This window comes from Hemicordylus capensis, chromosome 1 (assembly GCF_027244095.1).
Source record: "Hemicordylus capensis ecotype Gifberg chromosome 1, rHemCap1.1.pri, whole genome shotgun sequence".
Taxonomy (NCBI): domain Eukaryota; kingdom Metazoa; phylum Chordata; class Lepidosauria; order Squamata; family Cordylidae; genus Hemicordylus; species Hemicordylus capensis.
The window spans coordinates 153,301,030-153,327,932 of NC_069657.1; the positions used below are offsets into that span (position 1 = coordinate 153,301,030).

The 26,903-nt window shown below is 43.7% G+C and overlaps 1 protein-coding gene across 16 annotated transcripts in view; it reads left to right on the forward strand.

Annotated features, from left to right (window-relative positions):
- The window catches only part of BIN1 (bridging integrator 1), a 163,936-nt gene that overhangs the window by 47,225 nt on the left and 89,808 nt on the right, over nt 1–26,903 (forward strand). For all 16 annotated transcript variants that reach the window (XM_053299001.1, XM_053298977.1, XM_053298985.1 and 13 more), the window contains exon 2: nt 19,628–19,708. In XM_053299001.1, the coding sequence (XP_053154976.1) occupies nt 19,628–19,708 (81 nt within the window). The remainder of the gene's footprint in view (nt 1–19,627; nt 19,709–26,903) is intronic.

Genomic DNA, 26,903 nt, shown 5'->3' on the forward strand with positions numbered 1-26,903 from the left:
TGCACCAGGAGGGAGAGTAGTGCATACTCGTGCATGTCCCTGTTTGTGTGGTGGGTGGCAGCTGGCTCAAATGTATAGTCCAAACCAATCCAAAGCAAAGTGTAGAAGGTAAACAACCTCTAGAGCTCTTCTCATGACCATTAATTGGGTAGGACAAGCAACCTACACAGCTTTGGGAGCTGTGCACACCGCACTCCCAATTTTCAGTCACGTGTGAGGTAAAAGCTAGGTCAGAGGAGGGGAAAGTGAATGTTTGGTAGGTAGGCCCAGGCTCCAATGGTGTCGTCCTACCCAGTACTTTTACCCAGCATATTATCAAAGTATTGGGGCCTGAGCCCTCGTGTCCCCCTTCCTCCTGGTTTTTAACTCACACACTACTAGAAATTGGGAGTGTGCACAGCTCCTGAAGATGGGTAGAATGCTTGTCCTACCTGGTTAGCGGTCATGAGAACATCACTTCTGTGCTTCAGGGATATGCTGTGGTGTTGTTTCAGGTTAGGAACTTGGCTTTTAGGTGTGCTTGAATCTCAGCCCCTCTCTCTACAAACTTGGTTTGGAAACAATTTGTTGTGTTTTGTTGACAGGTGAATTGTTGTGCTTTTTAAAATATACTTTCTTTTAAAAAGGCGACATGTTCTTGGCAAGTGATTTTTCAGAAGGCCTCCTGCATATGGAGCATGCAAGAAGGCTGGATAGAAAGCGACAGAACCATCCCGTAATCCTCTTCTGTCTGTACTCTCCATAGTTAAAAAGCTATAATTAGAGGCAACGTGAAGAGCCCTAGTAATGGAGGCTTCCCTGAGGGACTGACATTGGTTCGGGAAAATGTCAGTTCTTAATTTAGAAACCCAATTTGACACAAGCTCATAGGCTTGATAATGGTATTTTACTTGATGCCTCCAGATTTCCTGTGTCCATGCTGGAAAGGAGACATTTTAAACCCCCCCCCCATTTCAGCAACCAGGAACAAATCAGAGACACCATAGGTAAAGAAACTCACTTTGGTTCCTAATGAGATACAACAAACCTGACCTTATTAGACACAGAGATACATACCTAGCTTGTCTGATAGATATTAATTTTTTCATTAACACCATTGCAGTGGAATCCTAAGAATGTTTACTCAGAAGTAAGTCCTATTGACTTTCTAGTAAGTGTGGCTGGGATTGCCGTGTATTCAGTATTCCATATGAATGGAAGGGACCTTGGATCATCCTCTGCATGCAGTACTGAATTGTGCCCAGCCTCTTAATATGCAGAACTACTACTATGGATATTGATATTTTGTTTTCAGTAAAAGTTCACAATGTGGTTTACATAGAAAAAAATTAAATAAATGAAGTAGTATTTTAAATGGTTTATTCTTTTGCCTACATCAGAAGAATTTGCCTGAAGTTATTTGTCCGAGCAAGTATATGAGGCTTTTTATTTAAGAAAAGAAGAGCCCTGCTGGATCACACCAGGGTCCATCTCAGTGTTCCCTCTAACAGGGATTCCCAGATGCTGTTGACTGCAACTCCCAGAATCCCCAGCTGTAATGGCTTTTGCTTGGGGATTCTGGGAGTTGTAGTCAACAACATCTGGGAATCCCTGTTAGAGGGAACACTGGTCCATCTAGTTCTGCATGTAGTTTCCCACAGTGGCCAAACAGATGTCTCTGCGAAGCTAGCAAGCAGGGCTTGCTTATTTATTAGCCAGTGTACATAATCCAAATTACAATATAAAATAACAATTAAAACACTTTCACAGAATAAAAACAATTCACAGAACAAAACAATTTCTAAGAATAAAACACTTACAGTAATTAGTTTTATGAAGGCAATAGTCCTATCACAATCTTGATCCCTACTGCATCTGAACACGGAACAGCTGTTGATAGACCTATTGTCCATGAATCCAAAAGCTGGTTTTTAAGACCAACTAAGATAGCCTGTCAATGACTTTGTAGCACATATTCATATTTTGTTGGTCTTTTTTTCTTTTAAGAAACCTGGCTTTGGAATTTGTTTAATGGACCACCATGATTTCTATAATCTATACAATTGTCTAACCCCCATCTAAACTGGTCACTGTTGAAAACACTGTAGCCCTGTTCAGATGTTATCAAAACTGGGAGCCTTGGGTAGCATCTTGGTTTTAGACTACAACTCCCATCATCCTTGGAGTTGGCTGAAGGCTGAAGATGATAGGAGCTGTAGTCCAAAAAACAAATTATCCCAAACTGAAAACTGGGGATGCTGTACTCATATACAGTGCCTCAAGAGTGTGCTTATGAGTCTTGCCCCCAGACTGACATGCTCTGAAACCTCACCCCTGCTGCTCACAGTTGCAGTGTTTTCCTGAAGAGACAAATGCTGTACGTGTGGAGAGATTCTTCCCATGCTGGGGTGCCTGAGCAGAACTTGTGTAGCAGCAAATTCCATACACTAATAATGCATTGTGTGAAGTACATTTTACTGTAGCAAGACTACCAGTTCTTGAAACCGATTAAGACGAGACAAGAACTTTCCAACATGTGAACAACATGTTTAGGTTTAGAAGCTTAAAAATTCCCAGAGATTATGATGATCTGAATCACCCCCGATTCGGTTTGGATTCGGATTTACCCAAATCTGAATCCGAATCAATTCGGGTAAGAAAAATGGGTCCTGGGGCCAAACGAGTGGGGTGGGGTGGTAGTGCCCAATGGGTGGAGGCTACCACCCAAATTTCAGGGGGATTGGGCAAAGGGCTGATTTTTGGTGATTTTTTGAGGTTTTAGTGTCTTTGGGGCAGATTGGGGGCAGAAAGTGGGATCTGTCCCAAAAGAGTGGGGTGGGGTGGTAGTGCCTAATGGGTGGAGGCTACCACCCCAATTGCAGAGTGATTGGGCAGAGGGCTGATTTTTGGTGAATTTCTGAAGTTTACGCGTTTTTAAGGTTTCCCCCCATTAGGTAGAATGGGGGGTGTATCGCTTCACGTCGGGGGGAAAGGGGTGGCCTAGAGCGGTGTGGGGTTGGTGGTAGTGCCGGGTAGGGGCAAGGAAGCTACCTGAATTTTTTCAAAGGATTTGGGCAGAGGGCTGATTTTTGGTTAATTGTTGAAGTTCATGTCTTTAAGGTTTAGATTCTATGAAAGCAAATTAGAGTGGATTCATGGTGTGTCATTGAAAATCTCATTTGCTATCATAGAATCCACACTCAGAATATCTCGGAAACAACAGAACCCTGTACGCCATGGGTTAGAAACCCATGGGGGTGGTTGGCACCCTATGTGCACTACACCACCACTCACTCTGGGCCACCCCAGCACCCCCCAAGTGCAGTTATGGGGCTGCTGAAAGCTCAGTTCTATTATAACTTATGAGGAAAAACCTTAAAGAAGCATAAACTTCAACAATTAACCAAAAATCAGCCCTCTGCCCAAATCCTTTGAAAAAATTCACGTAGCTTCCTTGTCCCTACCCGGCACTACCACCAACCCCACACCACTCTAGGCCACCCCTTTCCCCCCGACGTGAAGCGATACACCCTCCATTATACTTAATGGGGGAAAACCTTAAAGACGCGTAAACTTCAGAGATTCACCAAAAATCAGCCCTCTGCCCAATCCCTCTGCAATTGGGGTAGTAACCTCCACCCATTAGGCACTACCACCCCACCCCACTCTTTTGGCCCCAGGACCTTTTCAATTAAAGTAAAAGGAAAGCAATTTCTTCATTGAAATCAATGGAGGTAAAAAGGCGGGAAATTCAAAGAGACGTCAAACTGAAAACGGAGGGGGAAGAAGAAGACAAGGCCGGCACTTTTCTAGGGCACAAAAAGGAGACCCGAAGCACCTGAAAAATTCGGACCTGAAACAGGGGTGATTCGTTTCGGGTCCAAAAATTATTGGGTCTCATCATGGGTGATTTGGTTTGGCTCCGAATCACCCGAAATTGGTCATTTCGGGCACAGATCGTTATGTGCCCGAAACGTTTTGCACATCCCTACTTTCTCCTACTAGAGATGCTGTGTGTTATAGGAAAGCAGCACTAGCGGGCAAAAGTTGCTGATAACAACAGATATATAGTTAATTGATTAAAATGTGGTACAGTCTATCCGATAGGGGTTTCTTTGTCGAAGGAGGGAAGATCCAGTTGCCTGGAACTTGACATAAAGTTGATGCTGGAGAACAGAAATGAGACTATAATTTCCACATTTATGGAGGAAAGCAATTGGCTTATCTGGAAGTTAGATTTGATAGTCACCCCCACCCATGAACAGTATCCACAGGGATTATATACACAGTTATTGTGATTAAAAAGTCTTGATTGATTAAGTGCTGTCAAGTCAGTGTCAGCTCTTAGCGACCACATAGATAGATTCTCACCAGGATGATTGTCTTCAACTTGGCCTTTAAGGTCTCGCAGTGGTGCATTTATTGCTGTTGTAATCGAGTCCATCCACCTTACTGCTCGCCATCCTCTTCTTCTCTTTCTTTCAACTCTTCTCAGCATTATGGACTTCTCAAGGGAGCTGGATTTTCGCATAATGTGTCTGAAGTATAATAGTTTGAACCTGGTCATTTGTGCCTCGAGTGAAAATTCTGGATTGATTTGTTCTATGATCCATTTATTTTCCTGGCTGTCCAAGATTTTTCCTCAAAAGTCTTCTCCGGCAGCAAAGTTCAAAAGCGTCAGTACTTCTTCATAGTCCAGCTTTTGCATCCATAGAGTGTCACGGGAAAAACCATTGTCGGAACAGTTCTAATCTTTGTAGGTATAGACATGTCCTGGCATCTAAATATCCTTCCCAAGGCCTTCATTGCAACCCTACCAAGTGCTAGTCTGCGGCATATTTCTTGACGGCTGGATCCTTTACTGTTGATGGTCGATCCTAAAAGGCAGAAGCTATCCACCACGTCTTCATTATCAATTCTGAGGCTGATTGTTTTACCCATTGTAATTAGTTTAGTCTTCTTTACATTTAGTTGCAGTTCCATTTTTTCACTGTGCTCCTTGACTTTCACTAATAGAGCTTGCAGATCATCCGCATTCTCCGCTATCAATGTAGTGCAGGTTACTGATGTTTCTTCCTCCAATGAAGTCCTAACAAAGTTTATATCCAGAGAAGATATGCAGCTCTGTTATAACTCGTTCACAAAGCTTATGTTTTGAGTCAAAGTTTTGAGCCACTTTTCAGCTAGGTGTGTCTGCCAAAAGAACAGTTGTTCATACTCTGTGCTTTTGGAAAGATGTGCACAACATGCCGTAGTTTGCATAACTTAACTACTAAGAAAGCAGAGAATGTGTTTCCCATGAGTTCTGTGTGAGAGATTTTATCCCTCCCTTTCACCAGCAAACAGTTTCACAATCCACCAAATCTAACTAGAGATCCAAGAATGGAACCTCTCTGGCTCACCAGCATATTTACCTGCCTGTTCCCCAAGCTGTCAACAGCATATATCTAGCCTGTGTGTAATGCTTCTCTTAGCCCAACAGATCTTTCACTTCACTTACAGAACCTGCACTGTTTGTCAGCATTCTATCACTGAACCTTCCCACTGTGTAATTGTATCTGAACATACTATGACAATATAGAGGCCAAACAAATAGTGATATAGTAACATTATATTAATCTATAGGGGTTTCCAGAGAACCTATGACAGGTGTGGATTTTTTTTGTTATTGTATATGATAAGCATCTGAATGGAAATGTCTATAAATGAACCTATTTGTGTTCTTCCATCACTATCCATAAAATGAACAGCTTGACCCTATAATTATTGTGTCGTGGTAGTCGAACATAGGACGCAGTGCAAGGAGATACCTCATTCCTTTGGGCCTCTGCTGCAGTGTAACTGTGACTCCTGAGCTGGAACAGCTGGAGCCCTAAATACTGTTGGGGCAGCCCTTGGGAGAAACTCCTGACTCACAGTAGGTAGAGGGCATTTTGGAGGGAAGAGGCAGGGGATCAGCCTCTTCTCAGTGTGGTGTAGTGGTTAGATTAGGACTGGGGAGACCTGAGTTCAAATTCCTATTCAGCCATGAGCTATTCAGCTCACTGAATGACTCTGGGCCACTCACTTCTCTCTCAGCCTAACTTACCTCCCAGGGTTGTTGTGAGGATAAACCTAACCATGCATATCACTCTGGGCATCTTGAAGGAAGAGCAAGATACAAATTTATAAATAAATGAGCAAGTCCTACTTTGTTCAGCGGGGCTTACTCCCAAGTAAGTGGGCATGGAATTTCAGCCCTAGTCTGGCATGCATAGTCGGAAAAGGAGGAGGTGCCATTTAGTAATCCGTTTCAGGCAGCAAAATGTCATGGGCTAGCACTGTTGGTTGGCTAATCAAGTTTTCTGCTTCTTTAAAGGTGAAACTCATCAAAGTTTCTACAAAGTGAAATGTTGTCATATCAGTTGTTTCCTTACCTAGATAACTCTGTTACAGTCCAAGTAGGGACAGTTTTGTCCCAGACATAGAAACAACCATCCAGATAATCCCATGTGCAGAACACTACTGCTTGATGACAGTCTGTGTTTTCATATATATGGCTGCTGAATTGACAGCTTGGATCATCGACTGAATATGGACCAGCTGAGCACCTTGAATCTATAGGGATGGGATTTCTGCTGATTGGACTTTGGTTCTAGTACTATGGGTGCTGGTCCTAGATAGTAAGCATTTGAGGGAATGTGCTGGCTTTACAGGAGTCTGTAGCAGAATTGAAAAATATAATTGGCCATCTAGCATTTTGGATTTACATCTGGGAGATGGAAATCCACATCTCATTTCAGCTATCAGTTCATATACAGTAGGAGTATAAGTTCATTCACATTATAGAATATGTATATCCCACCCCTCCAGTGCAATACTGCTCAGGGTGGCTTACAACAATAAGACAAATAAAACAATATAAAAAGAATAAACTTCAATTAAAACTAGACCCAATTAAAACCAAATCTACAACTTAAAAAACCCACTAGAACAGGCAAGCCTCTCTCAAATGTTAACAGCCATTCCAAGTTCAGCATCTTATTGCTGATCTTTGGAGTTTAAAAAGTTGAGCTCCATGAAGCTAGACTTCTGGGGAAATAAAGGGTGCAAAGTGGAGTGGGACAGTGCACAAGACTGCCGGTTATTCAATGAACCAAATACTACCAGAGCATACGTTTAGGTTGCCATTGCTGTATGTGTGGTTTTCTTTTACTGACTTCCCCCCAGCAGCCAATCCCTGCCAGTGCCATCATTTTTTTTTTTAATTTTTTTTTGCTAGAGCTGATCCTGGGTGCTACACTGACTTGTCAGGTTCCTTCCATCAGCCATCTTTGCGTGGGCAGATCTGCTCCATTAATAGCTACAAAGAGCCTGAAGATTCCATTCTAACTAACCTTATCTGGCTTTGCAATGATCTGATGGATTAAGCATGGCGGTGTTATATGTGGGGGTGGGGGTGGGGAGAAACAGCAGAATGCCAGTGGCTGTATGGGAATGGTCTAATTCATCACCACTTGCACTTCTCTAGGGGATGGGTGTCCTCCTGTGAGCTCACAGATTGTTAACAGCTGAAATGGACACATTACTGAGGTTTTTTTGCACATCATCCTTTGCCATCTGCTGCTTCAGCAAATGTTTTCGTACCGAAGTATTCAGGCCGAGTCCCTGTCTGGATCTGATTTGATACACACATGTGTTTGTAGGAAGGTCGGCTGAACTATCCCTCCCTGTCTTGGTTTTAGTCCTAGTCTGAGTCCCAGGGGTTGGGAGCTGCCTCTTGTTAATAACCAACACCTCCTCCCCATTTATGTTTAGTATGTGAACACATTTCTCTGAGTTGGAGCCATAAGACGATACCTGCTGTTGTTTAGAGCTACCTATCTGCCGCATTACTTCCTATAAAGAGACTTTATGTAGATTTTGAATTTCTCTGCATTGTTTGGAGTGACTTCTGTTTTGTGCAGAGAGCCCTTCCACATCTAAAGTATGGTAGTAGTAGTAACTGGAAGCTTCAATGTGCTGCAGTAAATGTGAATATTCACAATGCAAGGAGTTTGACATTTCACAGTAGTGTAACAGTTTTGAAGAAGTCTATAAGCATACCTGCAGAGTTGACAGCACAAAAAAAAATGTTGCCTTGGTTGGCCTGATGGATGACTTTTACCAGGGAATCAACGAAGGGAGTGTGACTCTGTTGGTTCTTTTGGCGCTCTTGGCGGTGTTCGATACAATCAGCCTATGCTATCCTTCAGGATAATCGGGGGGGGGGGGAGATAGGAGGCACTGCTTTGCAGTGGTTCCACTCCTATCTCTCAGGCAGATTCCAGATGGTGGAGCTTAGTGATGGTTGCTCTTCAAAACGGGAGCTACCGGTATTATATGGAGTCCCTCAGGGCTGCATAGTCACCTTAAGTGGCGCAGCGGGGAAATGTTTGACTAATGAGCAGAAGATTGCTGGTTCAAATCCCTGCTGGCACTATATCGGGCAGCAGCAATATAGGAAGATGCTGAAAGGCATCATCTCATACTGCGTGGGAGGAGGCAATGGTAAATCCCTCTTGTATTTTACCCTTTCCATGCTTATGCTATCTGGAGAATGCCTAGGTATTTGGCCTATATAACTTTCAATAGATAGGTCTATTCAGTTTCTCCAAGAGACGGCAGCACCACTGTATGAAGGGGGGCACAGAAGGGGCAAAGTGCATTTATTGGTGGGCAATCTGTGTTCCACATATTATAATTCGGAAAGAAATGTGTGTATGTGAGGGAGAACCCCTGTCCCCTCCAGAGCTAACCTTGCCAAGAGAACCAATTAAGTGCATAATGTCTGTGAAAAGGGCACCAGAAAAACAAAGCACATGAAAACCTTTGCCCCCCTTCCACTGGAAGTGTTGCCTAGTCCTTGATCTAAGCTTTGGTTAGATAAAGTTGCTACATCTTTTCTCCATAGCCATGAAGGCTAAAATGTTAATATAGGAGACACAGTGGACTCGGGATTTGTGATAAGCTTCCAGTCAGTGTTCTCTCTAATTTTTTTCATCTGTGTGCGGAATGAGATTTGTTTTGGGTGGGAGTATCTAGGCACTGTGTGCACACATGCATTCAGAATGGGGCCTTCCTGATTCAACCTGAGTGGGATCTAAACTTAAATGAGCGAACTTGTGAGCACAGGGACATGCACACACCTTAGAGGGAACGCTGCTACCAGAATGTGCTCTAGGAGTTTGATTTGGCTCTTTCATTGTGATATTAGAACACACAGTTTTCTAGACCCTTGGTCCATAGTCTCCTAGAGTAGCCTTGGAGTCTGAGGGACAGGTCCTATTCTGGTTGATACACTAGGCATACATCAAATGAAAAAACCAGAGCATTCTGCAGGCAATGTCAGTAAGGTTGCTGACTGAAGCTGGCATAAGAGATTTCTTTTCCCAATATTTTTCACAACATCAAGCCATTAGAATCTCCAGGATTGCTTTCAGTAGCCATCTGGTGATTGGTTTCAGTTCCTGGACATTCCAGGCCAATCCTGGTGGGTGATTTGGCAACCATGGGCATAAGTGTGGTTTGTGAGCATGTGTGGAAGGTGGGCGGGGAGCGGGGTCCCATGCACATTCAGTTGTTTGCCTACACATGTACTGTTCTTTCTGTGCCATCTGATCCTAAGAGTATGATTGAAGGCAGTGTACTTCATTGTAAGGCCCCCGGGGGCCCAAAGTGCAGCTCCTTCACTAATTGTTTGTTGGGCCTGTGCAAAGCTTCAGCCAAAGCTGAATACTTTGTACAGTCCCCTGGCATCATATGGAGGTGACTATTCCCACTGTGCAGTGCTGAACTTTGCCCAGTGCCTAGCAGGAGGGGCTCCTTTAAGGGAATTGAGCCCTGTTGAGCCCCTGCACCATCTTGGAAGGTGTGCATGGCATGCTGGGAAGTGTAGCCCTTCCCAGCGCTTTCCTCCCAAAGCTCTTGAGAGGGCTCCATCTCCCTTAAAGGGCCCTCCCAGCACTGAGAAAAGTATGGTACTGTGTGGAGGTCAGCGCTTTGGGAAATGACTCACACATTGAAGGTTTTTTTGCCAAAGTAGCCCCCACTTGAAAATAGTGAAGATCATTGATCTAAGGGCACACAAAGCAGTCAACCTTGCTGAAGCTAAGGAGATTAGGGATCTGCACAAACTGAGGTGCACATGTGCATGCTGGCACCTTGCACAGGTTCTTGGGGGCAGCGCTGTTGTAGCAGGAAGTAGCATATGGTGGCAGAGAGCAGGTAAGAACCTGCTCTCCTCTTTTTTTAAATTTTTTTTAAAGATCATACTCACCGCTCCTCTCCCTGCATGCTGAACTGGTTTGGACCTTATTTGAACTGGTTCAGTGCTGAGCCAGTGCATGAACCTCGGTTTGTGCACATCCCTAAAGCAGGTCTGGAGCATTTGGTGATTCTGCTGAAGCTAAGCAGTATGTGCTGCCTGGAAATCCCATGTGTGCTGTCACTATGGAAGAAAAGTAAGGTGTGCCGTCAAGTTGATTTTGACTCCTGGCACCCACAGAGCCTTGTGGTTTTCTTTTGGTAGAATACAGGAGGGGTTTACCATTGCCTCCTCCCGCGCAGTATGCTTTCAGCATCTTCCTATATTGACCCGGCAGGATATAAATAAATGCTATATGCTGTGCTTTTCTCCAGGGAACTTATGCATCATGTGCAGTGAACCCTCACACAATTGTAAGCATACAGGCTCCCTTCTAGAGCAACAGAATATGCATTGGTCAAGTAAGGCCTGTTGATAAGATCTGCATCCCCCCCCCCCTCGGCCCAGCTGCACACACTCCCTTTCCATGCTTATGCTATCTGGAGAATGCCTAGGTATTTGGCCTATATAACTTTCAAAACGGGACCAGGGATAATGGGAGCAGATACACCCATAAGTTTGTGAATCTGATTCAACTCCCCCACCTTGCCTCTGTTGAAGTGACACAGCACTCTAAACCTTGGCAGATAATGCTGTACTGCTCTGAAAGGACTTTCTAAATATGTGTGGCTAAACTTTAATCTTCTCAGCCTGTGGGGTGGAACAAATGAAAAACGATCCAACAGGTCAATCTTGTGTAGATGCTGACTTCACCTGCTGATGTTTCCAACCCTGATGAAGATTATAAGCGTGTGTGTGTGTGAGAGAGAGAGAGAAAGAAAGAGAGAGAGAGAGAGCATTAACTTCCTTCCAACTGGCTGAAGAACAATCTGGATGGAATAACAGATGTCAGATAGAAAGTGATACTAAATCTTTGCTTTTTTGAAAAGTGTAGGAGTGTGCCTTTGATCTAAGTATACCATACAAAACACAGTTCTAAGTACTGTCTTATGAATCTTCTCCAAAATGTGGAACTTGCATATAGCACCTGGCATGGTGTTAGAGCTAAATATTATGTATAGTGACCTAAGAGAAGTTTTAGGGCCGCACTTCCTCACATGCATATGTAATCAACTGTCATTGCCAGTATCCATACCTTATCATAACAATTTGTATAGGAGTGTGAAATAATTTGGAACCAGGGAATAATCTTGCGCTGCAATCCTATGTATACAATTCATTCCAAAGTGAGATACACACACATACTGCCCAAAATTCGTGTCTCTAGGTGGTTTACAATGAAACACAGGGTGTTTTAAATGTTAAAATGAAAACATTAAAGCAACTTAAAAATTTAAAACAATAAGTTCTGTAAGTCCAGTTAAAAGCCTGGATGAACAAATGTGTCTTAACAGCCCTTTTAAAAGCTGTCTGAGATGGAGAAGCCCTTCTGCCACCTGTATTGCTGCCCCCTTAAATACAAGCCAGGTTTCCCCGGCTTTCTCTTTGGCCAAATTCGGACATAACACAGAACCGAGGGTCCAGTGGACCCACGGTTTGCCTCCACCCCTCGCATGCGCTTACTTATTGGAATTTGGATGTTAGCAGAGAATGGAGAGAAGGAGGAGCGTCCTTCCCTCAATTCCGGTCCCAGGGAAGGCTGTCTCCATTACTGAATTCAGATTTAATCGAGGCAGCCACAAACTGGAGGCCTGAGCAGCAAACTTCATATCAAACCAAGGGCTCAAAATGGTGTTCGGTGAGTGAACCCTTGAGTTGAGTCAGGGTCCAAACTGCATTTACCCACAATCGGACGTTCAGGTTTGGGGACCTCTGGCTGTTCTGCCTCTGGTTCCCCATTATGTCCAAATCCAGCCTTGGTATGGGAGAAACTTTGCTGCTGACTTGTGTTTAGAGATTGTGTAGGGAGCTGTATAGAGCCCTCTTAATAAACCTGCTCAATTGCAATGCCTGAATTCTGTAGTCAAGGTTCAGCAGAAGACCATGCTTCTTTTCCACTGTCATTCAACAGCCTTCAAAGTGGCAAACTCCAGTTCAAACAACAATAAAACAGCAGCACTCATAGGGAGTAAGCCAGAATGAACCCAGAGGAACTTGTTTTTATGTAAAAATGCATAGCATCATCTTGCATGTATGGTTACTAAAACAAAGATGAAGACTGGAAATACTTACAAAGTCTCTACTCACTATTGTCTAGTAAAGCTTATGTTTAGATCTAAACTAGCAAGCATATTTGCTGTTTGGGGATATAGTTCATTAGCAAGTCCTTCTATGCTGCTTTTGTGCCATGCCTGCTGACTGGAGGACTTAAATGGAGGTTTTCATGGTAGATCATGCTTCATGACCAAGTTGGGTATGGATGCAGGGGTGGGGGGCATAAATGGTTTGTGAAAAAAGAATAGGGAGATTCTCTTCGCTATTTCACATAGTAATCTATAAATTTAATTCGCTTATGCGTGCCCTGGATTTGGCAGTGGAACTCTTGCGAGAGGTTGTGAGAGTTCCCGGCATTGTTGGGCGGGAAACGCAGTCCAGCGGCTCTCTGCTGGGACTGAGTTAGAGGAGTGGAAAGGGGCAGAAATTTGGAGCTGTTGGGGCTTGGAAATGTTCGGAGTGCCAAGACTGAAGGACTGAGGGAGTTTGGTGGCAGCGGGAGAGACTGCGGGGCCAAAAGGCAAGCGCTACCAGTGCTAAGCTAGGGGCTGTTGGGGCTTGGAATTGTTCAGTTGCAGTAGGTACCGAGAGTGGGCTGAAGGGAGGGAAGAGGTTGGCCCGCTTTGGGAGCGCCAGAGGGTGGAGAGCAGAAAGGAGGGAAGTGCGTTGGTCCCAAAACTGGTGGTCCCGACAGACTGCTGGGACTGAGGGAGAGGAGTGGGCAGGCAACATTGGCGGCAGAAGGTAGTGTGGCTGCGTGCAGTAGCTGCACGCGGGTACTCTGAAAGGAGGGAAGCGTGTGGCCCACTTTCAGAGTTCTGACAGTTGAGAACAGTAATGGTCGTGCTGGAACTAAAGGACTGCGACTGACGAGATGTCAGTCTGGGAAACGGACGGTGGGGCTTCGCCGCCTGGGAGGAGGTTTCCTCTTTGCCACCCGCTGAGGTAAGAGGCACAGTGCGGGGCGGGGAGGAGGAGAGGAATGGAAGGGGAGGGAGGGCAAGAGAGAGTGGGGCAGGAGGGAGCAGCCGGTCCCAAAGAGCGCACAGATGCTCTGTGTGGGTAGGCTAGTAACTAAGTAACACTTTTAAGTGAACATAAAAATGTATGAAAAGGAGTGTTGCTTTACAGTGTATACTGCATTGCAATTTTAGTGTTATTCACTAGAACAGCATTTAAACAAACCCTGTGAATACAAGCTGGCACAGTTATGATGTGCATCACAATATAAAGTATACTTAGTTCTAACCTGGTATGTGGGTCAAATGTACCCCAAAGAAAGCAGCAGAAATAAGAAATTGGGGAGGCAGGGAGTTGCCCTGAGCATGATGTCAGATGTATAAGAATAAACAATAAAAAAACCAATCCTTTATTAGGTATTTCCCTTTGGCAGCAAAGATATTATCTTAATATTGATATTTGTATACACAGGAAAATGACACTGAACAACAGGTGCTGGTCAATTTAGTTTCTGTACAATTTGGGGTAAAATTACTCCAACATTCTTAAGTATGTGCTGCATAAAGGGAAAAAATAGGAGGGGGCATGAAATCTTTACAGCAATCTTTTTCTATATATTTATAGAAGGCGTACCCGTTGCTAATCCCGTGTGTGGCAGCTCTTGTGAGAGCTGCTGATTAGCGATGGAGGACCACATGGGCGGGGGAGAAGTGGTGGCCTGGTGCATGGCCGGCTGCCGGGGGAGGCAGGGAGAAGACGGGTGGCTGGTGGACAGGTGAGCGGCCCCAGTAGGCAGCCGGCCGGAGTCGCCGCAACTGGCGAGTGGGCCCAGCTGGTGGGCGGCCACAAATGGGGGACTGCGATTAGTGAATGGAGCCACGATTAGTGACAGGGGACCATGGGGGTGGGGAGAAGCGGAGGCCTGATGAAAGGCTAGCCGCTGGGGGAGGCAGGGAGAAGATGGCTGGCAGACAGGTGAGTGGCCCCGGTAGGCAGCTGGCCGGAGCGGCCGCAAGCAAAAAAGGGGCGGGGTGGGGGAAGGGGGGGACTAGGGGCACAGATCCTCTGCGCTGGATCCTCTAGTTTTCACTTATGTTGAGGAATAAAAGCAGTACTGAGGTGTAGAAGGTTGAAATAAAATGTTTTATCAGGGTTTTTAAAAAACACTTCTTCAGGTCAGTCTGACTCATTATCTGGACTAACATTAAATCCCATTGATTTCAATGGGATTTCAATGGGATTTAAGCACCCTAACAGTGCACAGAATTTCATGCTAGATAAATTAAAGGGAAATATTGGTTATTGATAATGGACATGGCCAGAGCATCTTGCCAACTGTTAAAGTTTGCCATGATCTTTTGGAATTTGACCAGATTTTGTTTTATACAAAGAATTTTACATGAAACTTTTATTTTAAATCATTGTACAGCACAGAGTTGGGCTGCCTAAACTGTACTGATTTCATTAGGGCTTAAGCTATGTCCTGACTTACATACATGTATTTATGTATAATGAGTGTTTGAACTTTCTGGAATTCCATTTTGAAAATAATAATTTCTGCCTACTAGCCCCGTAATTCATGAGCTGGGATTTTACATGCATGTCTATGTTAAACATAAAACCATCTTTGTTGCAGTTAATAGTGCGGGAATACCTGATGCTACAATAATGCTGAATCTAAGCAGGAGTGTCCCTGGTCAGTCTTGTGGATGGGAAACCACTGTAAGCCCCATGTTGGAGCAGGATATATGATTAGAAAAGAAAAGCTTTTTGTAGAAAGCAGATAAATAAATAATCACCTTTAAGTCTGTCTACACATTAGTAGTAAGTTGTAAATTTCAAGAGCACCCCCTGGCCATATTAATAGGCCATGGCTCAGTGGTAGAATGCTTGCTTTGCATACAGAAGATCCAGGGTTCAGTCTCTGGCATGTCTAGGAAGGGTGCAGACAGAGGGAAAGCTTGAGGAACAACTCGTAACCTATTTGCCGGGTGGAGGAAGATATGGGTTTGGCATGGAGTAAAACGAGGGGGGAACTCCTCAAATGTTTTAGGATATGCACCCCTGCATCTAGGTAGGGCTAGGAAAGACTTCATGGAGGAGAGATCTATCTTCGTGGAGGAGAGGTCTACCAAAGGCTACTAGTCAGAGGGCTATAGGCCACCTCCAGCCTCAAAGGCAGGATGTCTCTGAGTACCAGTTGCAGGGGAGTAACAGCAGGAGAGAGGGCATGTCCTTAACTCCTGCCTGTGGCTTCCAGAGGCATCTGGTGGGCCACTGTGTGAAAGAGGATGCTGAACTAGATGGGCCTTGGGCCTGATCTAGCAGGGCTGTTCTTATGTTCTTATGTTATGTTCTTAAATACCCTGGAGAGCTGCTGCCAATCATTGTAAACAATACAGAGCTAGCTGGACCAGTTGTCTGACTCTATAAAGTAGCTTCCTAGACTTATATGCGAATATAGGTCTATATATTTGCCTAGCATCGAGTCTGGAGTAGACCTAAATGAAATCTTGATCAGGAGCATTTACTCCCACTACATCCAAGGCTAAATTGGCTTATAACAGCCGTGGTGGAAAAATAAGTTGGTCGCCAAGTACATATCATATTCCCTGCTAACATAGCCTCCTGTTTCTCCAAAGTGGCTGAGCTTGGAGAGTTCCAATTTCTGCAGAGGATGATGCTTAGCTAGCCACCCACTCAGTGCTTAAATGCTAGCCTTCAGTAATGTGTTTGTACACTCTGCTATGATGATATTCTGAAACTTAAGGCTCTGTGGTGCTTGTAGTGTTGCAGAGAATCTGCTGTTCACACAGGTCTGCATGTATGACTAAATTCAAAACAATAGTGTGAGTTGACTTGGATGTTTGATATATTTCTAACTGCAATGCAGTGAACCAAGTATTCTCCAAGTGTGAGGCCAGCTTCCATAAGCAAGGCCTGGACAGTGGACAGGGGAGATGTGAGCTATGCCTTAAGCCTTTTCATGAACAAAACAAGGTGTCGGCCTTTGTGCATCTGTCAACATGGGGGGTGGTGAATGAGTATACAGCCCTCTTTCCTAAGGGAATCTTTATTATTTAATTTTATTATGTTTGATATGGTAAATAATACGTAACACCAAATACCCTTCCTACACTGTGTGTGTGCGTGTGTGTGCGCGCGTGCGCATGCTTTTTCATTAGGCATTTCTCCATTTTAACTTGTATAGTTTGTATAAGTGGAATTGGAAGTATTTCGTATTCTCTCCTGTGTCAAAACAGTTTATTGTAAGCTGCTTTGAATTGCCTTTGAGAAAGGCGGAGTGCACACTTTTCAGTCCCAACAGGTCCTGATGGTAGCTTACAAGAACTATTCAAATGAAGATACTAAATTGATTATTTTCAATCAAAGCATGCTGTTGGCCCATGTAGCTGTTACTTAGATCTGTTTGCTTATCAGTCTTTGTTACACCTGAAGAAACGTGGGCTGTTATATTGACTGCAGAGACTTTCTGTGATCAGTCTGCTATTTTTCTCTAGACAGGACTGCTAAAGTAGTTGTGCTTGAATTGCAGAGGGGGCCTCGCCCTTTTCAACTTTTCTTTAAAAAAATAAACCATGGGGGTGTTATTTGGCTAATGGTGGGAGGAGTAGGGAGATAGGTTTTGTGAATTTTACTCCCTGCCCTTAACTTTTATTTGGTTATCTGAGCACTGCTGAGGAGATTATTTTAGGAACATTTCACATATTACCTGGCACAAAAACTAGGTTTGTCGCAGACTATTAACTTCACAAGCAGCCACATCCAATCCTAGCTCCCTCATGAGTAGAACTGCATAGCACAGATATGTGTGTTGCATTAACATATTGCATATCTAGGTGGGCATGTACAATATCTGTCTTATATGTACAGTATATCTAAGTGGTGTGTAGAAGCCCATCGTACTGTGTTGACTGCTACAGCAGTTGCCGCATGCTGCAGCAATTCCTGTTGAGTGTCCCTGTCACTTCACCCCTGCAGTCACTCAAGCTAGAGTGACCCTGAGTTAGCTGTGCAGGAAACAGAACTGTGTTCAAGGTATCCCCCTCAGCCACTCACTTGACTCAATACAAAGAGTGTTAGAAGGGAAAGGCTGATACACAAAGTGGCTTGATAAAAACTCACTGTGCCTGGAATGGTGGGTCAACTTCATTTCAAAAGGTCTCATGGTGCAAAGTGGGGGCTGGCTGATTGCCATGGTGATTCTACACCTTCCTGTTGACAGAATGATAAGAGTTCCCCAAGTAACTTTTCCTAATCCTAGCTGGAACCGGGATTAATTTTTGCCATGTCTGCTCTCCAAACATCATTATCATTATCATTATTTTATTTTAATTCTGTCCAAAACTTATATGTCTCTGGGTTGTTACCCTCTCCTTCCAGATGTATTCTTTTGTGGAAAGAGATGCTTTGAGGTTTCTGTTGCGGGAGTGGTTACCTTTTCAGTTATCTGGATTTTTCAGTGTCCCGTGTCTCTCTGCTTCCTTCCCAAAAGCATTTGGTGAAGGGCTGGGCAAGTGAGTTTCTTCTAGGAAATGTAGCTCAAGTAGTTCACCACCACCACCACCACCACACTTTCTTGCAGAGCCACAGTGTGGGTAGGCTGGGCTGGCTCACTGCTTTCATTAATCCATTTTTCTTTTCCTGTTTGTAGAGAATTAGTTGCTGAAGAACAACTCATAAGTTCTGCATTGTAACATTAGTTAGAGGTTTCGGATTGCTAATATAGCACAATTTCTCTGGGATACAGGAGAGAGACACCTATCTGGCTGAGCTCGGGAACAGGAGGAGACTGTAGCCCTGTTCAGACATTGCAGGCTCATTCAGATGTTGTTAATGGAGACTGTATTTGCATACAGTGAAAGTCCAAAATGAGGTAAAAGTCCCACCCAGGGCATCAGTCATTCTACCCTGCCAGGCAGGTAAGTCACACTTACAGCCTTTGTCTTAAGAGGTGAAACCTGTAAGCATGATTGTGTGCTTTCCTGTGATCGATGGGAGAGTGAGGCACCCCAGTCTTCTGCCTATGGGAAGGTGTGCAATCATGCTTATAGGCTTCACCTCTTCAGATGAAGGCTGTACATGTGACTGACTTGCCCAGTAGGGGAGAATGACTGACTCGTTGGGCAGGACTTCCACCTCATTTCTGGAGGCTGCACATGAGTACAGTCTCCTCATTAATAATGTCTGAATGAGGTTTCAGTGGTACGAGTATACAGATATATTGCACAGTCATACAGTAGTAGTAGTAGTAGTAGTAGTATTGTTTATTTCGGCCCAAGGCCAGCATACAAAAAGAAAAACAACAAGAATAAATACATAAAACAGACAAAATACATAAAACCTAAAATAGACAAAACATTAATACCTTCAGTAGCGCACATATAACCAATTCCATTCAGACAGAAGCGGTCAATCTGAAGTACACAACCCAGCATCTCGTGCCTCCACCATTCTAGACCGAATCTTACTTGCTATAAATAAAAATTTTGCTACCCTCCTGTAAACATACTCTGACCTAGAAGCAACCAAATAAAGAACCTTGTCCTTACCAGAGCACAGTCATACATGGTTTTTGTGTGAATGACGGTACTTGAGTTTATTTTAAAAGTGAACCTGGGTACAGGCCCCTCAGATACATGGTGCAGATAGAAGTTGACTGCTGTACCTGTATTCAACATAACGTGAATAACTGTACCTGTGTACAAGATATACAATGAACATAACGTGTAAATAGGGCTTCTGTATAATACAATCCTATGCATGTTTACTTGACAGTATGTTGCATTGTGTTCAGTGGGCCTTGCTCCTTAGTGATTGTAGGATGACAGCCTTATTATTTCACGTTCCAAAGTTATGCAATGAACATGTAACATATGAAGCCGCTGTATATTAAATCAAAACCATTGTGGGCACTGTTGTCTGTAACTGGTAGCGGTTTTTCAAGGTCCCATGGATAGATTTAGGTTTTTGGTTTTTTTACAGTTTTGCTACCTGAGATCTTTGCCAGTTACAGTGTCAGACTGAATGTAGGGCCTTCTGCATATAAAGTAAGTGCTCTACCACTGGAGTAATGCTGAAGTGGCAGCCTCTATATCGGTTGCTTAATGTTTAAATCTTGTGACTCTGTGGTTTTAAAGATCCTCCTTTTGTTCTCTTTTTGTGTAGGTCCTCCAGAAACTTGGCAAAGCTGATGAAACGAAAGATGAGCAATTTGAGCAGTGTGTGCAGAACTTCAATAAGCAGCTGGTAAGCACCTTTTAGATTTACAGAACTACACAGGGAATGAACTGAAAACCCTGAATGTTCTTTGACCCTTGATTAGTGTTTCCTTGAAATGGTGATGGAATCAGGAGATGTTTGATGCATGGTGGGGAAATGGCAAAAAGACCTGGTAATCCAAACAGTGTGGTAAAGAAGCTTGTGCCAACTCAATTGGACTGATAACCCACATTGTTTGGTTGGGAATGGATGATCTGGGATTGAAATCTGTGTACATTTGTTCATCACGTTCACACATTTTTTTAAAAAGTGCAGCATTGCTAATCTGGTGGCAAAATTTACCCATTATTAATTCATTGAGTTATAGGATATGATTAAGTAATAAATTCACTGAGGGCCTTAGCAGATCATAAAAAATAACCCTGAGTCTTAACACCATACTAATGCTTCCCGTGATCCAGCACTAGTTTATATTAAATATCTATCCCATTCTAATGGATTGGATGGTGGGGTACCCATGATCCTATTATCTTTCTGTTCCTACTCGCTGCTGTGCTTTGTAAACTGGGCTGCATGAGCACTCCACCTGAGCTGGCTTTGCACAGGGCAGGAATATACATCCAACGAAGGAAACAATCCTAAATCTGGTAAGGGACATGGTGTCAGATGTAAACTGTGGAGGCATGAGTTCCAGTCCCTGCTTGACCATTAAATTGTTTAAAAAGGGGACGAAACAAATTCTTGTAGAATTGGACTCTATTGGCTGTGATGGCTATTGGCAAGATGGACTTCTGCATTTAGTAGTAGTATGCCTATGAATGCCAGCTGCTAGGGGGCAGAAAATGTGGGATGGCTGTAGCTTTCATACTGTACTTTCAGAAAGCCCACATATATCTGGTTAGCCACTGTGGGAAGCAGAATGGATGAACCTATGATCTGGTCCAGCAGGGCTTCTCTTGCATTCTTATGATCTACACATTACATGCAGATGGACATAATACAGCTTCAACAGGTGGTTGTTGTTGTTTTTAAACAAAAAGGGCGTATTCTGGAACCCAGGGGTGGGGGAAAGGAATAAGTCTCCCCCCCCCACCCTGCACTTCCCACTCTGCTCTTTCATTCAATATAGTAGCCTCCAACAGCTACTTTTCATTTTAAAATATTGTGGGACTTTGCTCCATCTATTTGTGTGTCATGTGATGTTTGTCACATAAAATTCTGAAGCAACAAGCAGTGTAGGAGAGGCATTTGCCTGGCTACTGCTTGAGTTTGTTTTTTTTAAATAAAAACAAAAATAGTTTGAACACTTCAGTACTGTAGTAGCGCACCGAAGTGGGAGTGCATAGTCTCTGAACACGTTATATTAAATTTTAAAAAAAGGAAAGAGGCTTCAGGCATGACAGAAGGGAAGAGTAACATTGCTCCAGCAGGTGCCTATGACACTTGGGAAACTGCATTCAACACAATACTTGCAATAGCCATGGGAGTGCTAGCTGAGAGAAGAAAATGTGAGTACCGGGGAAATGTAATAACCCCGAAACATTTCCATTTTTATCTTCTGCATTGATCAATGATGAATGAGTAATAGGGTTGTAGCTCATCAGGAAATCCATAAGCCAAAAAGTATGCACACAGAAGTTGGTGAATACTGAAGTGCATTGGCCCACAGGCTTTTTCATCTCTTGAATGCACTATATAATGTGATAGCCGGGGAGCCAGGAATGCCTCTGTTGAATTCTATTCAGTAATCTTTTGCAGTTTATTTGTACATTTGTCCCAAGGGGGATTTTGTAGGGAGTGTGGGGGAGGAGTCAGGAAGGAAAAAGGAGGGGAAGGAGAGGGAGAAAATGGAGTTATTGCTGAATAAAAGGTAAAGTAAAGTGTGCTGTCAAGTCGATTTCGACTCCTGGTGCCCACAGAGCCCTGTGGTTTTCTCTGGTAGAATATAGGAGGGATGTACCATTGCCTCCTCCCATGCAGTATGAAATAACGCCTTTCAGCATCTTCCTATATCACTGCTGCCTGATATAGGTGTTTCCCATAGTCGGGGAACCATACCTTTAAGCAGCTTTTGGTGTTGCTCCTGTGCCATCTAAAAAGGGCACAGTTCCTGTTTCACAACAATAGAAAGTGCATTTCTTAAAGAGTACACATGTTTGTTAAAGGTCTCTATACTTTCTCAAGCCAGTATAACTACTAAATAGCCTAGTACTCAAGGCTGCTGGGTGGGGGGCAGCGCAACTGGAGCAATCTGCTTCAGCCCCCCCCCCCAAAGCAAGCCCTCCCCACCTCCGCTCATATGCGTACCATTGATCTCTGCCCCATTATTCAACAGAATTCTTGGTGTATTGTTTAAAGTTGCCATTAAAAAAAAAAGATATTGCATTGCAAAATGTAGACCCTGATCCAACAATGATAAACTGGGCAAGGAGGAGCTACATGCAAGGATACTCACACGTGGACCATCTGCATGAAAGCTGTCACATTTGCCCCCCCCAAAACATCTGTGCACACATGTAGAATCTTTTCAGAGGGGGCCCAGCATCACACCTGCCCCAGGCCCCATAAATCTTGTGGGCAGCCCTGCTAGTACTTGTTCTTTTGCCAGCCCGTTGCTTATACCTAGTTAGGTCATCTCTGCAAAATGAGACCCGAGTGGCTTATTCCCATAATGTGAAATTAGAATTAAGCCCAAGTATGAAAGAAAGCAGATCCTGTTCCGCAAGAGATCCTCCTTTATTCAAGGCTAGGGTCCTGAGCAGGCTGGAAACTGCTTCTAGGCATCCAAAGGCCATTGCAAAATGGACTGATTGTTTGCTGTGACGCGAAGACAGGCAGCTGTCTTTGACTTGCCCTGAGATGTGAGTTCTCTTTCTGTAGAGTCACTCTGGGCACAAGGTCTGCTGCAGAAATGGAAGGGATACAAAATTAGCTTTCTCTTTCATTGCCCAGTACTGTCCCCCACCCTCCCCTCCCTTATTCCTGAATGGGGAGGGAGGATCTTCTTCTACCTTGTATGCCCATTCAGAGAACTACAAGCATGCTTCCTTTTACTCTGTCCATGGCACGAGATCTCCCTCCTTCTTTGCTCAGAAACAGACTCTGCTACGTGACACACATGCTGAACATGGCTTTTTTTTTTTTTTTTGGCATGGGTACTAGCATTCCAGTAGTCTCAGGCGCCTCTGGGGTCTGACGAGCAGCACAACTGGGGCTGGGGGTGCACAGAAGGAGACTTCTTCCTGTGATGATCTGTATTCAGTTACTGTTCTTTGGACTGCTATCTCAGTGTGAGCTGCTGCTTCTACCATGACAGACACAAGCTGTAGTAGCCATGAAATCCAAAAACTATATACTAGCACAATACCTTTTATTTAGTACGAACTAACAAATCAAAAAAGTAATGAGCAAGCTTTTGAATTCCCAGAGTACTTTAGGTTTTCAGTAAAATAAGCAGCAACAAAAAGAGAAGGGCAGGGTGAAAGAGGGGAAAAAAAATATTGCCATGATGGAAAAGTGCCGTAGTCTGCAGTTTGTAACAATCCTAAAATGGAGGATCGGAGCTGATAAGAACAACCCTGTTGGGTCTAGGCCCATCTAGTCCAGCATCCTGTTTCTCACAGTGGCCCACCAGATGCCACTGGAATCCTACAGGCAGGAGTTGAGGGCATGCCCTCTCTCCTGCTGTTACTCCCCTGCAACTGGTACTCAGCAGCATCCTGCCTTTGAGACTGGAGGTGGCCTATAGCCCTCCGACTAGTAGCCGATGATAGACCTCTCTTCCATGAAGTTATCCAAACCCCTTCTAAAGCCATCCAGGTTGTTGGCTGTCACCACATTTTGTGGCAGATAATTCTACAAGTTGATTATGCGTTGTGTGGAAAAAGTACTTCCATTTGTTGGTCCGAAATTTCCTGGCGATCAATTTCATGGGATGACCCCTGGTTATAGAGTTATGTGAGAGGGACAAAATTTCTCTTTTCACTCTCTCCACACCATGCATGATTTTATAGATGCAGTCATGTTTTTCCTAAGCTAAAAAGCCCCAGGTGTTGTAGCTTTGCCGCATAAGGAAGGCGCTCTAGGCCCTTGATCATCTTGGTTGGCCTCTTCTGCACCTATTCCAGTTCTACAATGTCCTTCTTAAGATACGGTGACCAGAACTGTATGCAAATGTGACTGCAGCACAGATTTGTATAAGGGCATTATAATATCAACATTTTTATGCCAGTCTGTGAAGACAATACTGAGCTCGATAGACCAATGGTCTGACTCAGTATATGGCAGTTTCCTATGTTCCTATCTGTGGAAGAAAATGTGGTCTTCAAGCTGTGTTTGTTATAATCCAAGTATTGCTTTATTGATACAAAGGTCGTTTCAGCTGAAAATGGGTCAGAGAGAGCCCATGCAGGTCACAGACCTGATCAGACCCCAAAGACCACTTGCAAAGTACAGAACACAGTCTTATCTTATCAAAAGAGGAAATTACATCATTTGTCTTCGTTTGCTCAAACATTTCAATCAGTTAGCTGGACATTTGCACAAATGTATTAAAACAAGGAAGTTACACTGACAAACCATATTTATCCTGCATGATCAGATTGCTTTAGACAGGTTCTTGCAAAATATAGCTGCTGTCATTGTCTGCTAAAGATTATTCACATTTCTAGGGACCTTTCCCCTGAAATCTATTTCAAGCCGAACCCCAAGCTCACCATTGCCTGCCTGCTTGTTTTCTCCTTGTATCACATTTGTGCTCAAATTTGCTACAGCTCTATGGAGACACAGGGACACCTCAATGGTATAGTTTGTAATGATGTCATCCATCCCGATCCAAGATGGTGGAAGCGTGAACACTTGAGGTGCAAGAGATCTAACTTGTGGACCTCCATTTAAACCAAATTTAGTCCAGTTGTAGAGATAGTAAAAGGAATGTAGGCAGATTAGTTCTTATCAGAACAACTTGTTTTTAAAAAGGTAGTTCTTTAAACATATATACAGGAGGCCCTTGTTTTCTGCAGGGGTTAGGTTCCTGGCTACTACTGAGAATGGATAAACTGCATTTAAAAAAACCCTTTGAGTCTATGGGAATCTGGGTGTTAGGTTCCTTGAAAAATTCCCAAGTCCCCAAAAAGCATCCAGGGGCGGGGGGAAGCACAAATAAGTAAGGAATACAGCACTATACCTTGGCTGCTCCAGCTACTACAGAAATGATCCCCAAAACCAACTTAGTCCTTGTTCTTTCTTGGTTGGCAGCTTCTTCAGACAGGGCTCCTGCCTGCAACCTTGGAGAAGCTGCTGCCAGTCTGTGTAGACAACACAGTACATCTAGCTGGACCAGTGGTATGACTCAGTGTAAGGCACAGTACAGTATAGTGTTGTCCAATACAGTATTGTAGAAACTATACACCCCCAGAGGAATAATCCAAAAGATGACCTGGACTTTACCTTGAGCAGAAGCTCCAAAAAGACACTCCAGCCTCCTTCAAGACACACTCTCCAACCTCCACCATCAACTCCTTAAGAACCCACAACACTTCTCCCTCAAACCACACTAATATAAGGCACATGCCAAAAGTGAAACTAAAACTCGTGCCCACAAAAACTGTGAAGAGCTGAAATCCTATACTGTGGAAAACAAGACCCGGTACATGTTTGTCAACTGTGAATAAGCGAAACAGCGGAAAACAAACCCGCAGAAAACGAGGCCCTCCTGTAACATTCATGAAAGCAGACATGCCAAAGTGAAGCAGCTCATGACCTGAATGATTAAGTGCTGTCAAGTCGGTGTTGACTCTTAGTGACCACATAGATAGATTCTCTCCAGGATGATCTGTCTTCAATTTGGCCTTTTAGGTCTATCAGAGGTTCATTGCATTCATTGCTGTCATAATTGAGTCCATCCACCTTGCTGCTGGTCGTTCTCTTCTTTCCTTCAACCTCCCAGCATTATGGACTTCTCAAGGGAGCTGGGTCTTCACATAATATGTCCAAAGTATGATAGTTTGAGCCTGGTCATTTGTGCCTCAAGTAAAAATTTTGGATTGATTTGTTCTATGATCCATTTGCTTGTTTTCCTGGCTGTCCATGATATCGTCAAAAGTCTTCTCCAGCACCAAAGTTCAAAAGCATCAATACTTTTCCTATCCTGCTTCTTCAAAGTACAGCTTTCACATCCATAGAGTGTCACGGGAAAAACCATTGTCCAAGTGATTCTAATCTTTGTAGGTATAGACACATCACAGCATTAAATATCCTTTCCAAGGCCTTCATTGCAGCCTTACCAAGTGCTAGTCTGTGGTGTATTTCTTGACTGCTGGATCCTTTACTGTTGATGATTGGTCCTAAAAGGTAGAAGCTACCCACCATTTCATTGTCTTCATTATCAATGAACCTGGGGAGACCCGAGTTCAAATCCCCATTCAGCCATAATACTTGCTGAGTGACTCTGGGCCAGTCACTTCTCTCTCAGCCTAACCTACTTCACAGGGTTGTTGTGAGTAGAAACCTAAGTATGTAGTACACTGCTCTGGGCTCCTTGGAAGAAGAGTGGGATATAAAATGTTAAAAAAAAAATTAAAATTCTGAGGCTGGTTGCTGTACCTGTGTGTCATTAGTTTAGTCTTCTTTACATTTAGTTGTCCAATTTTTTCACTGTGCCCCTTGTTCCACCATGTTCCATCTGGACTGTGGCTTCCTGTCCAGTGTTGTCTCTAATATTTTTTCATTTGTGAATTTTGTTTTGGGTGGCAGTATCAAGGCAATGTGCGCGCACATGCATTCAGAGTGGGGCCTTCCTGATTCAACCTGAGTGGGATCGAAAACTAACTGAGCGGACATAAAAAAACATGTGAGCACATGCACACGCACATGCCTTAGAGGGAACACTGTTCCTGTCCTGTGTATAGGTTTCTCATGAGAACAATGAGATGTTCTGGGATGCCCATTTTCCTAAGGATGTGATCTGAATGGGTAATCCTTAAAATTGATTCCAGGTTTGCTAATATAAGAGTTCTTGGGAAATGTGAAAATTGCTGCGTGTGTATGTGGTGTTCCTGAGAAAAGGTATTTTGCTACTGTTTTGAGGTTGTGCCATGAGAGTGATGCTTGGTAAAAGCAGCATGTCACTTTAAAAGTGAGGAGTAGGAAAGCCTTTAGGGGAATTCCTGTCCTCAGTTTTTCCCTTTTGATTGGCTTTTAGCCCTCCTATTAAAAATGGAGA